The sequence below is a fragment of the Rhinolophus hipposideros genome (assembly GCF_964194185.1).
Source record: "Rhinolophus hipposideros genome assembly, chromosome: 13".
NCBI classification, from domain to species: Eukaryota; Metazoa; Chordata; class Mammalia; order Chiroptera; family Rhinolophidae; genus Rhinolophus; species Rhinolophus hipposideros.
Window position 1 is genome coordinate 50,008,024 of NC_138059.1, and position 13,697 is coordinate 50,021,720.

Sequence of the window (13,697 nt, forward strand, 5' to 3'; positions counted from 1 at the left end):
GTTTCATTTTCCTTCCTCTTTTTAACAAAGAAAATTGTGTTTTCTTTTTGCTTTATAAAACTGTCTGTGAACATTGACAGGATGGATATAAGAAAAACTATAAGCAACAAAATCCAGCATTAAAGAGCAACAGTAGACAATGGATTTGATGTCATGTGTCAGCCCAATACAATTTCACAGCACAAACCACATAATAAATTTGAAGGGCACCAATTAAGTAAAAACAGCCCACCTGGCTGATTCGTTTAGACCCAACCAAATCTGCTTAATGAAACCACTCTGTATATAAAGTAATTTAGTGCTTTGGTATTCTTTGTATTAAGATGTCATGGAAGGATTAAATAGAAACATGTGAAGTTCATTCATTTATTCATTAATATGTTGTCAAATTCAGTTTTCTATACACTATGGTGTTTATTCCATTTTCTGTACTATTAGATATACATATTTAAAAAAATATTTAACTTATTTTTATGAAGAAATTAAATATTTTTCTGAAAAAAAAATCATTTTATTATTGTTCTCTAACAATAAACCTGAAACAAGTCTCATCCAACTTACTTAAATACCTTTGCACCACAGCAATTTGTCTAAAGATCTAGTTTACACAATTCTATTCCAAGTAACACTGTTTTACTCTGTTACATAGTATATAATTAAAGAACATTTTTGTAAGAAACATGTTTCTTTTGATATAATACAGAACAAGGTTTTCCCACATCCCAGCAATCACTCAAATATGTTAAGAAAGTATCCTTCTTTAAAAGGCACACACATTTACAGGTTCAAATCTTTATTGTTTTAAAATTCTACATGTCTTTTACAATACAATATTTTGTTATTAAATGACCTCTAAATGGTTAATGTACAATGAATATGTTTTTTTCTGAAACGGAACCACGAATTATGATTTCATCAATATGATTATTCTAAACAGAATAATAACGACGTTGGGAAGATTTCAGTGCTGCATTGAAACTGTCAATAGCACAGACTCCTCCCTTTAGAACCCAGGTAACCCATTTGTTGAAACTGCTTTTGAAAATTGCTAATTATGGCTGATCTTAAAATGAGGCAATCAAGTTAAATTCCTTTTTGTTTTGAAACATCAAAGGGCATTTAAAAAAATAAATGAAAAAATTTGCTTTAGTAACCTACAGAGGCAAACTCAAAATTATGATTATCTGCATGCAACACTCCTTTTTAAATAGTTTTGAAGAATTTATACATTTTATAAAGAATGTGTTAAAGAGTGCAAGTTTTCTGATATTGATTTCACAAAAGGACAAATGCTGGTAATAACTAACATTTAATATCTAAGTTCAAGCTAATGTATATGTAACAGGCAATTAATATGGCTAATCATAAGCCACAATGCACAAGATACGCCCTTTGAGAAAATGAACTTGTTTGGTCCGCATTTCTAGTTACTTGGGTTAAAAACAAAACAAAACCAAAACCATTTTAATTCAGCCAAGGGTTTTGATGAATTTATTGTTCCTAAAATGTAGCCAGTTAAAAAGCATACGATGTACACCAATAAAGTACATTGTCATGCTGACTTTTGTATAAAAGGATGACCTGCTGTTTTTGGAGTGATGAATGAGCACTGTAGGACAAACCAGAAAAATGTCACAGAATGTTATTAATTTCTCTCATGAGTTATACTTTCTTATTCCACGACACAGCTTTCACTCTGTAAAACTTTGTCCCCAAAGGAACTTTAAATCTGTTTTGTGCCTAAGAAGGAAAGAAAAAAGGGAATCACTTAAAGGATTAAACCAAATTACATAGGTACCATCCTATCACACTACTCAATGCTAGAGTATGAGGGTGGGGGGTGTTTTTATCAAACTATACAAGATCTACCCCTCACCAGGTGAGAATATACTGAGCCCCTAATATTGATGGAAGAATATAGTACAAAGAATATAGTACAAAGTGAGCCATATGTCATTAATTTAAGTATCAAAAAAACTTTAATACTACATGGTTTACATTTTATGTGGGGAACCATGATTTCTTGTTTCTCAGGAATCTTGTGAGCTGGCTAGTATATAGTTAACTTGTCTCGGCTTCTAAGGCAATTATCTCTGTAAAGAACCTTGAATGTTTGCAAGTTGCTAAGGAATGAGATGGAATTGGCTGGTTTCCCAGACACAGATAACTGGTGGCTATCAGGACAAATGGTAGTCTCTTTCATATGTTAGTTACTTTGGGGAGTTTTGTAGTGACTCTGTAGTTTCTTTGAAGTTAGAAATTTACTCTCTGTAAGATAACATAAGCCAGTGAATGTTAAACTGCATGTACCCAAAGGATATAAATTGGTGAAGAAAATTAAATCAGCGCTCCAGCATCACTGGAGACCGGCCGCATCATCATATGTGTGTGTGTCTCTTTTTACATTCCCACTCCCCCTTCCAGGGACCTTTCGACTCGTCGGCAGGTTCCGACAATTTTATTAGTGTTTTGGAGCAGAAGAGCCTGGTATTGCAGTGAGCTAAACAACGTTCACTAGATTTCACTAATTCTATTGCATTGGCATTGCTGACATTACAGTCAGGTGCAATATTAGGCATCAAATATTTTACATTATCTTTCTTCAATGGGGGCAGCCTAATGAAAATATGAAAACATCAACTCTATCTACAAATAGATTCATTTTTAATCACCAGGAATGCTGTATTCTTTTCTCGCACATGAAAACACAAATACCAACAGTTATAGAACACCTGTAGTAATTTTCCTGTATAGGTCAATGAATTCTTGGTAATTTACCCCTACCATCTAAAGATAAATAATATAAATACTTATAAAATTGTGGGTTCAAACTCACACTCATTAAACTCACTCATCAAAGTCTAATTCAAGTGAGCAAAAAGGCCAAAGAGAGCACTTTATATTAAAGATTTCTATATAAAGCAGTTCAAAATCTTCTAATTCCTAGGTTTGTATCATCTGATGTAACTTTTACCTTTTTGGCTTGACAGTATTCCTTTTCCATTACTTTTCCAAGTACCCAGGGTCTTCTAGATGCACCTGAAGCTATTGAATCAAATTGTTAGTTTCTTTTTGAAAGTACAGTTACAACTACTCATGAAAACATAACTTCCAGAATCAAGACAGATTAATGAAATTCTCAAGCGTGAAAGACTATTACAACTGCTGAAATCATGAAAGTATGTGACAATTTACAAAACAAAGCTGAATTCGTTTTACTTTTCAACCAGTAATTTTGGCTTTATTTACTCCTTAAATATAGGTGGTAAGTCAAATCACAGAACTAACAAAATTCAAGAAATACAAATAATCTAAGTACAAATCATGAACAAATAAATCTAGGTATTCTAAATCAGCTCAACACTGCCATCTACCAAAAGTGCTAACAAAGATGACCTTGTCCATTTCTGAAAGCCAAGTTATGTAGAAAACAATTTATTTTCTAGGTTCAAGCAAAGCACTGCTTTTCGAGGGGCAATGGCTGTAACACCAGTGCTCACGGGCAGGAACTACATGCATCTTTCTCACATCTGTACTCCACAGTGCTTGGCATGGCAGTGTGAACAAAGTTGGTACACAATAAATGACAAGAGTTCAGAAGCCAAGTCTAGAAGAGGTAAATACTCATTCTCTTTAAATTCATCAGAAGAAAAGTTGTCATAAAAAAGTTGACTTCAAAAGTATTCAGCCAATAAATTATATGTGTAGGCTAAAGCTTTTGAGATTCCTCAGAAGACAGAATTGATTTTTAATCCATAAACACAATTTGGCAAGATATAAATGAAAGACATCCTGAATAAACCATCAGAAATAAACATAGACATTGTCATGTGATAGAAAGATAAAAAAGTCCCTCGACCAGAGAGAGGATACTGAAAGTACTCTGAACACTAATATAGAATTTTAGACAAGTCATAATTTCTGGAAAGAATCATCTAAAACTGGAAGACATACACATGTAGAGATAATGCAAATGGGGCAAATGTCAACAAGAGGCGAACCTGGGCAAAGGTATACGGTGGTTTTTTTTTTTTGTACTGTACTTATTATGCAACTTTCTGGTAAAATTTAAAAATCATTTCAAGTAAAAAGTTTAAACAAATGAAAAACAAAAACCCACAAGAAGAAAACTGCATTGGCACTGTTGACAGAAAAATGTATCAAGTTCAATGTTTTCAAGGTATAAAACCAGTAAGTTGTAAGCTTATCTTCCATTTTTCATGATCATATGTACGTATCTATGGACATTGTATATAATCCACCACCAACAGCCATGATGGAGTAATCACATGACATTGGCTTAGTTCAGGAATTAATATTTGACCAGGTCAGGTTATCATTCTAAATGGAACAGCAATCTAAATGGACATATGTTCTTGTTTTTTAAAATAATCCTATTTAGATGAAGTATCCCAGGATATCAATTCTGGTCTTTTTTAATTCTTCAAAGATCTAAAGTAATTTTAAAAAGTAATAAGAATAAAAAGGCACAGGGTGGGGGATCTTTTGTCCTATCACTTTTTTGTTCTAATGTTGTTTACATCTTTATATGCACACTTTCACCTAAGTATATGATCTCACTCTGGGACCAGCTGAGGATGAAGATGAGAAGATACCCAGCACATGTGAGGCTCCTGTTCACTGGACGATTATTTCACCACTGTTCTATGAGCCCAATACTGCAAACTTTCCTTCCAAACAGTGAACATTTTTTCCCCATGGGCTTTTAAGGTAAAAAGAAATCATGGCCCACTGCTCAGCATATATCCAGAAACAGTTAGTTAAAACCACAGGAAGAACTACCACGAAATGTGAAAACTATGTCCTAACACAATTTCACCTGAAATTTTGTATTTTTTGAGTCTAGGAGAAAAGAAAGCAAACAGAAACAAATGAGAGAGTAGGAATAGGATGAGGAGGAAAACAGCCAAGCAGCATATAGCCATACAGAAACACAGAGAATGGTTTCTAAAAGTAAACAAAAGCCTGTCATAGAACCGGGAATAGAAGGAGCTGGACCTGAAGACAAGTATCACACATCATTAAAAGAGAATCAATGTCAGAGTGAGAAAAGTAGATAGGTAGGTAGGTAGGTAGATAGATAGATAGATAGATAGATAGACACAGATAGATAGATATAGAGATAGATATAGAGATAGATAATAGACAGATAGATAGATATCTCCTATTGTTCCCTCCCTAAATGGCTTGGCAACTACATCGGGCTGACAAAGGAAATTATTTCTTAATATTAATAATGGTCAGTATAGTGATAGTAAGCAGGTCACTGAATAAATAACCCCCTCTCCTTCATCTTCTGTTTTGAGGAAGGAAAAGAGATACATGGGAAAGGGATGTAAACAGCTTGTGGCAGCAAAGAGCCATTTATTTTGAACCTGATTTTAGGTTAGACTATTAAGTAGTTTAGAAATTACTTTAGATGATTTATACCTGATTGGAGAAAACAGTACATCAGACCCATGAATCACTGGGCCATAGTTGCAGCTCATAATTAATAAAGCAGTCAGTAAAACTGCAAATTATTTAAGTGTGGTAGATATTTTTAAAAAGTAATAAATAATAGACATTGCAATTTTGCTTATTGCCTTTTTTTTAAAAAATGAAGTATTGACAAATTAATGAAAAACAAGGTAGAAACATGGGATAAGCGTGAAAAGACATTTTGCAACTTAAAAGAAAACTTTTTTTTTTTTTGCCAAAAAAAGAGTAATGCTTTTATAAACAAAAGAGCATGTAAGCTTAAATAATTTGTATTTATATGAAAACTGAAAATTTAATTCTGCTATTGCTAGGGTGTGAGATATTTGACTAATCACATTAGCTACACTCTAGTTTTGTATTGTCAATAGAATCCAGGAAAATAATCTGGATAATGCAAATTTTATAAAAAACAAAAAAGAGATTAAATAGAGTTCCCTCTTAGTGCTTTAATTCTAATACAATTAGATAACAGGGGAGAAAAATCTTTAATATATTCTGTCCACTCCAGGTTTATTATTTTAGTTATGGATATGACACTTACCACCCTCACCTGGTTTGAGATCCAGGGCAGGCAGAGACTCTGAATGCAGAAAATATAAGGTTGGACTAACAGTAAATAATACATAATTGTCGTGGCGTTCATCTAGGATGATAAGTACCAAATCTCCCACCTGAAAACTGAATAAAGGAATGTTATTTTATTGCCCTAAAATGTTACTATCACCCTTCCCTGAAAACTTTAAGAATATATTCATGTTCAACTATATTGAAATATGTTCAACTATATTGAAATATCAACGCAATATTAATTTTCACATTTACAAGATATACGTGTGTATGTATATACATATACACACACACATATATATATGTGTATATATATACACACATATATATATGTATGTATTTATATTTTTTTACTCTACCCAGCTCTTAATGAGAATGCTGGTCATACATAGATGTTCAAAGCATGATGCCAATGACTGTCAGAGACTAAAAGTTTTTATAAATAATATTTCTAATACTACCTACTGTTTAAAAGAACAAAAAAATGCTTGGATAAGGGGAGAAAAACACCCACTATAATTCATCTAATCATCTAATCAAAAGGCTTCTCGGCCTTTTGGCTAAGATCAAGTGTAGTATAATTCATCTAATCATAGGAAGAAGATACTCATCTTAACCTTTCATTTTGCAAGAAACATAAATTCTGAGGGAGCAAGCATATTTATAATCACAGTGACAAGGAAATTATTATATTCTGTTTCTCCAGTTTCCAATTATAGGGCTCTCCAGTTTGAAAGAAAAACATGAGCTAGGTTCATGTTCTTAATTAGGTTTAAAGAAGTCAATGGGAATTTAGGGTGAAGGCCTGAAAGAAGGGAGTAAGGAAGAAAGAACTGGTACAGCCTACATGCTTTAAGTGGTGTCTGTCTCTTCAGAGTCTTTTTCAGAAATGTTCAGAATATCAATAGGCCTTGAAAGTTAATTTTGGATTCCTTAGTTGTCAATTTAATTTCATTTAGTAGGTCCTTTACCTGATAAATTATCAAAATTATTGGCGAAGCTTTTAATGATAACAGACTTTTATTCATTAATTGTTTACCCTACAAATATCTACTGCCTACCTAACAAGATGTGGTAGGCACTTCTTTGGCTAAACACCAAAAGCTAGTACCTTTTAAAAAGGTAGATGGGGCCTCTATGAGACGTTTTTGATTTTGTTGTTTTAAGCACATCTCTCTCTAATATTTGAAAGACCATAAACTGACTTGATTTGACATAAGCTGGTAGGTAAAGACAGATACCACCCTTTCAAATCACTGAGAAAAGGTAAAATTCTAATGAGAAGCTAAAGTAACCAGCAATATTTGACAACCAAAAAATTTGGTCGACAAACCTATTCCAGACAAAATGGTCTTTTAAAAATATTTGGTTCACTGAGTTTTGTATCAGTACTGACAAGTAGGTATAGGAGACTGACCAGTATTCATGATCTACTAACAATTGCTTTTCTTTATTATTCCAGAGTCCCTCCTTTCAAAAAGCAGACACCAAAACCAACATATTACTATGGGGTAATTTGGTCCATGAAGATTGTCTATTAAATTATTCCATCAATTTAATAGTGTATTACTAATTTTTAGCAAGTCAATGAAATAAAGTCTGAAAAAAGTGAGAAAACATTGCAACTGAAAAAAATCAATACTCTACTATCTAAAATAAAAAAAGACTAAGGCAACAAGTGGAATTTAAAGGAGGTGGCACCAACTGAAAAATAAACTAGAATCAAAAAGGCTTTGGGAATACTTACGTGTAAATGATAATTAAAGCTGTAATAGGAATGACTTCCAATGTAATCCTAATGTTACCAGAAATAATAATTTTCAAAAAATCTTGCTTTTCAATAAAATTTTTTCACTGCCAATGAATACAAAACACTCAGCTCAGTAAACCTATACCTGAAGGATTGTAGCCACTGAAATACTTTTAACAATTCAATATTATTCAGTTGAATAAATTTTTTCACAGGAAAAAAATACAAAATACAAATGAAATACTTACTCTCTAATAGCTATCTTTTCAGAATGCCTTGAGGATACGGAAGACATACTCTGAGACATCTAAAAATAAATGAACAGTTCATAAAGCTTATATAATTAAAGCAGTATATGTATTTAATAGGTCCTTACTGCAAAAATTTATTTCAGTGTTACACATATTCACATCTGTGTCCCAGCTTTTAAGAGTCCAAACTTATATGGTTCATAATATAATTCTTTTCCTTCAACAATTACTTTCAGCCAACAAATTTACCTGCATTTTAACTTTATGTTATATTCTAAATCAAATTTGGCTAGATTAAAAACTGAATATAGAATCATATTTTATTTACAATTACATATTTAATCTTAAAAATATCACGGAAAAGTGATTGACTTTTTTTGAGAAGAGTTTGAAAATTCTAACATTGATTTCAAATCTTTCCTTTTGGCAAAAGAATAAGCAAAAAAAAAACTCTTAGGAAAACCTTATTCAAAAGCCTGACATCTAACCAGGAAAAACAAAAATACAATATTACCTTGGTTGAAATGAGGGTGGGAGAATAAAGTTTTGTGAGTTGATAAAATCCCTCCTCTCTCACTTATAAGGCCTTAGTTTCCCTCTCCTGGGTATCTAGTCAAAAAATCTGAAAACATTTATCCATAAAGACATATGTGCTCCAATGTTCACTGCAGCTTTATTTACAGTGGCCAAGACATGGAAACAACCGACGTGTCCTTCAATAGATGAATGGATCAAGAAATTGAGGTATATATACACAATGGAATACTATTCGGCTATAAGAAAAGATGAAATAGTACCATTTGCGACAACATGGATGGATCTTGAGATGATAATGCTGAGTGAAATAAGTCAGACAGAAAAAGTCGAGAACCATATGATTTCACTGATATGAGGTATATAAAACTGAAAACAACAAAAGAACAAGACAAACAAATGAAGAAACAAAAACTCATAGATACAGACACGAGTTTAGTGGTTACCAGACGGTAAGGGGAGAGGGGGATGGTAGATGAGGGTAAAGGGGATCAAATACATAGTAATGGAAAGAGAACTGACTAGGTGGTGAACACACAATGTGAGATATATAGATGATGTATTACAGAAATGTACACCTGAAATCTATGTAACTGCTAACAATTGTCACCCCAATAAACTTTAATTAAAAAAACAAACAAACAAACAAAACAACTCACTATGCTGAGCAAGTACTAAATTAGCGAAAGCACACTTATACTTCCTGAATGAAGTGGGCCCAAGGCCTTAGTCATAGAAATCAACAAAAGATAAATGGATTTCTCTGTTTATTAAGTCTAATTTTGATGTTCAGAATTTCTTCCATTTCCCTCTGAACACTATCTAGAACAATGCAGTGGTTTCAGCTAGTTTAAAAATAAAACAGAAAGAAAAGAACAACAAGAATAGAAAGGCCTAAAAGTGTATAGCAACTGACTATCAAAATCATCCAACTGGGTATATGCTGCCAGTGATGATAAGTTTCACCACCCATTTTTCAGAACATATTCAATTTTAAATTTTTTTAAAAAGCTTAAGTTTTCATAATTTGATTATAAATGAGGGTTTAGATTTGAGAAAACACTATGTAAATACAGTTATAAATCGATATGAAAGTATGATTTCCATTGAGACACCTCTCTGGGTAGGAATGGGGTACTCTGGATCTAACGGGAAAATTCTTTCATTCATAAAAATTTCCCAAGCATTTACTGGGTATTGTACCAGTTACTATTTATTCTAGGTGCTAGGACTACAGCAGTGAATAAAACTGACTAAAACCCTCGCCAAATAGAGCTTATATTCTATTGGGGATACTGCATAACACAATATTCAGTGATGTCTGCGATAGGCAACTCTTCTAAAACTTTTTGAAAAACAGTTTGTTCTACTTATAGAAATATCAAATACCTTAAGATTATTTTGGAAATAAATTAAGGACTGACAATCAAATCACTACAAAATTAATATGTTAATTTTTGCTGTTCACATTAAGAAAGGCATACAAAAGAAAGCAGATGTTTCCCTACAAGACAAGGCCTTCAACTGTTCCTATCACCTTGTAAACTGAAACTAGTAGAATTTGAAAAATGAACTAATTATTAAAATACATAAGGTTGAATGTAAAAAATGTCTGTTCAAGTACTTGGTTATATTCACAGGTTAGAGTAAAGCCAAGGTAATTCAGCAGACTATACAAGGTGCCTCATGAAAGGTGTCAGGTTCAAACACCTTCAGTTTAAAAACAAAAAAAAATAACTCGTAAAAGGATATAATGTATTAATTATTCACACTTGAGCAAACATGTTAGTCTTCAAAAGGGTTATAAAGAGCTATAAAGAGTAGCTCTAACTTATTTACTGAATTAATGAAGAACCCTAACTTGATGTTACACACGTAATTATGAAGCCCTAAGAGATTATAGATTATTAATAATCAGAAAACACAGTCTTGATTTTGTTCACTTCTAAAATTGTATCAGGTAGACAGTCCACTTGGTCAGGTCCAGTCACAGAGGGTACCTCTGACCTGAAGTCATCACTCTAAGAATCACTAGTATTCAATGACCAAAATGGTTCAACTAAAACTAAAAATAAATTAATCAAACCATACATCTTTTTGATAGTAGATCTTCATAATGAAATACAATGTAAAACATTTTTAAATGTTAAGGTCAATTGGGAAAGAAAAAACTTACCAGTCTTTGATTTAACCGCTTGTTTTCTTCTTCTTTCAATTGCAATGTCTGTAGGGCAAAAAAAAGAGACCTGTGGTTTATCTTTGTACCTACTCAAATTTAACATAATGACTGTCAAAATTTTATTAATCTTCAGATTAATGCTTGGTTCTAGTATGAAAGGTTAGTGGGGAAATTCTTTTTCATGGATCCTTTCCAACTGCTTTACTTATTTACTGGCTTAAAAGGTAATTAGAAAAATTTTAGTACATTTACCTAAGCCAACGGTTCTCTAAGTTTAATATACATTAGAATCTTATCACTTGTAGATCTTGTAAATATGCAGTTAATATCTGAGCTCTGTCTCAAAAGACTCTGCTAGGAAGTCTGCTCTAAGAGAAGAAACCTGCAGTTACAGCATATACTCCAGTTGATTCTGATGTAGGTGAACATAAAAAAATGCATGCTAGCACACAAAGTGGAACCATTTTGACTAGATTCTTATCAGACAATTAAGCATGTAAAAAGCAAAAAGAAAAAATGTTGAAAATCTTAAAAGCTTATGGAATGAGAAGTGGTCTATGAACAAAGATATGTTAAATTTGAATCAGTATTACATATTATCTAATAGTATAACTGGAAGGAAATCCATTACTGCCAAGTTTTTCCCTGCTCATTTCAATTAATCTCTATAAAAAACAATTTTTTCATTATTCACATATTCCACTTTTGCCCAATTCTAGTATTTAATGCTGTTTTTGAAACATGTAAAATTCATACTTACATTTTAATGAATTCTCAGCTATTACTGAATGAAACCATTACTCCACATATTCATTTTATAAAGACCACTAATCTTTTCCTCTGATGAAGACTTCATTTATTGGGAAGATATGACAAATAAGAGGTCTGAAATAATAGTGCCAACTGTTTGGCCACTTCTCAAAATAGTAACCACAAAAAATGATCTAATTTATAAACACAAATAGAGTATTTTTCAGCATATTTAATTGCATCCCCTGATCATATTAAACATTGTACTTGAAGAAAAAAAATTACTTACTCGTTCTAACAGCATTATCCTTTGTTTTTCTTCAGATAGCACATGGATATTTTCTCTAAGAGAGATTGATTTATTTTAGTGTAAGTCTTTCAAATTCTAGCCTTTACATTCTTCAATAAATTTTAGAAATTTAACTACTGCTAGAGCACTTTAAAATTAAGGGTCTGTTCTAAATTTTAAAAAGCAGCATGTTTAAGTTAGGGTACATTTCAGTGATGTATATAGTACCAGAGGCCCCGAACTTAGACCTATAAACCTTTTGAAATCATAAGTAAAATATCTGTGTATGCATTTTTCTAGGATAATGTCTTTTAAATTCCAAGGTGTTTTTTTGTTTTGTTTTTTTGTTTTGTTTTTTTCAGGGATTAAGAACCACTCTTCTTCCTATGTGTGGGTGAACCCATGTTACTGATAAAGCAGCAGTAGTTCTTGGGTGGCTTCATACAAACTAAAAACAGAACAGAATGCCTCATGCCCTTGAGTGAGCAGGACTAAGCTTCAGTTTACAATAAACCAAATCTCAATAAGGACTTTGAAAGTATTAATAAGTGGCTATAATGTGCTAGTCACTATGCCATGTGTTAATTTGCCCATCACACTAAAATATTCAAAAACTAAATAAAAAATAAAAAAAGAAAAAGTGTGTAGCTTTTAATTTTTTTATTGAGACATAACTGACAAATAAAATTATAAGATATTTAAAGTGTACAATGTGATGGTTTGATATATGTATACAAGGTGAAAGGAGTCCCCTCCTTCAAGTTAATTACACCTTTTTTGTGGGGGGAGACAACACTGAGGTTCTATTTTCTGACCGAAATACAGTGGTATCATCTATAGTCACGATGCTATACATTAGATCCTCAGATCTTATAAATGAAAGTTTGCATCCTTTTATCAACCTCTTCTCCCCACTCCACCAACCACAGCACCTGGCAACCACTTTTTCTACTCTGTTTCTATGATTTTGTCTCTCCTGCCCCTTTTTAAAGATTCCACATACTATCAGGAACAAACACCATGCAGTACTTGTAATGCCCTCCAGGTTCACCCACACTGCTGCAAAATGGAGGATTTCCTTCTTTCTCAGGGCTAAATAATAATTCATTACTACACACACACACACACACACACACACACACACACACACACACACACACACACACACACACACACACACACACACACACACACACACACACACACACACACACACACACACACAACCATTTTCTTACTCCATTCGTCCATTAACGAACACTTAGGATATTCCCATATCTTGGCTATTGTGAATAATGCTGCAGTGAACATGGACATCCTCTTTAAGATAATGGCTTCATTTCCTTTGGATATACACCCAGAGATGTGATTGTTGGATCACACGGTAGTTCTATTCTTAATTTCTTGAGGAACCTTCATATTGTTTTCTACATATTGTTTTCCAGTGGCTGTACCAGTTTTCGTTCCTACCAAGAATGTACAAGGGTTCTCTTTTCTCTACATCCTTGTCAGCATTTGCTATTGTCTTTTTGAATAACAGCCACTCTTAATAGATATGAGGTGATATCTCATTATGAAAGTTCTTGTTTGATTTATATTTTGCCTTTTTGATAACACACAACAGGTTTGAGGTGATTAATATCTCATTGTGGTTTGGATTTGTATTTTCCTGATTAGTGATGTTGAGCACATTTTTCATGTGCTTGGGCAAATGGTATGTCTTTTTTGGGAAAATGTCTATTCAGGTCCTTAGCTCACTTTTTTTAAATTAAGCTTTTTTGTGGGTGTTTTTTTTGTTTTTTTTTTTTGGTTGTGTTAGTTCTTTACATATTTTGGACATTAACAATTTATCAAGTATATAATTTATAAATATTG

General features: G+C 32.6%; 1 protein-coding gene across 4 annotated transcripts in view; it reads right to left on the reverse strand.

Moving 5' to 3' along the window:
• Positions 1-352: 352 nt before the first annotated feature.
• RB1CC1 (RB1 inducible coiled-coil 1) overlaps positions 353-13,697 on the reverse strand; it is an 89,286-nt gene continuing 75,941 nt past the window's right edge. For 3 of the 4 annotated variants that reach the window (XM_081070977.1, XM_081070974.1, XM_081070975.1), the window contains exons 19-24: positions 11,823-11,877; positions 10,781-10,828; positions 8,068-8,126; positions 6,044-6,180; positions 2,975-3,045; positions 353-1,740 (exon numbers count right to left, since the gene is read on the reverse strand). In XM_081070977.1, the coding sequence (XP_080927103.1) occupies positions 1,663-1,740; positions 2,975-3,045; positions 6,044-6,180; positions 8,068-8,126; positions 10,781-10,828; positions 11,823-11,877 (448 nt within the window). In that variant the 3' untranslated portion in view covers positions 353-1,662. The remainder of the gene's footprint in view (positions 1,741-2,974; positions 3,046-6,043; positions 6,181-8,067; positions 8,127-10,780; positions 10,829-11,822; positions 11,878-13,697) is intronic. The other variant, XM_081070976.1, reaches the window with a different exon arrangement.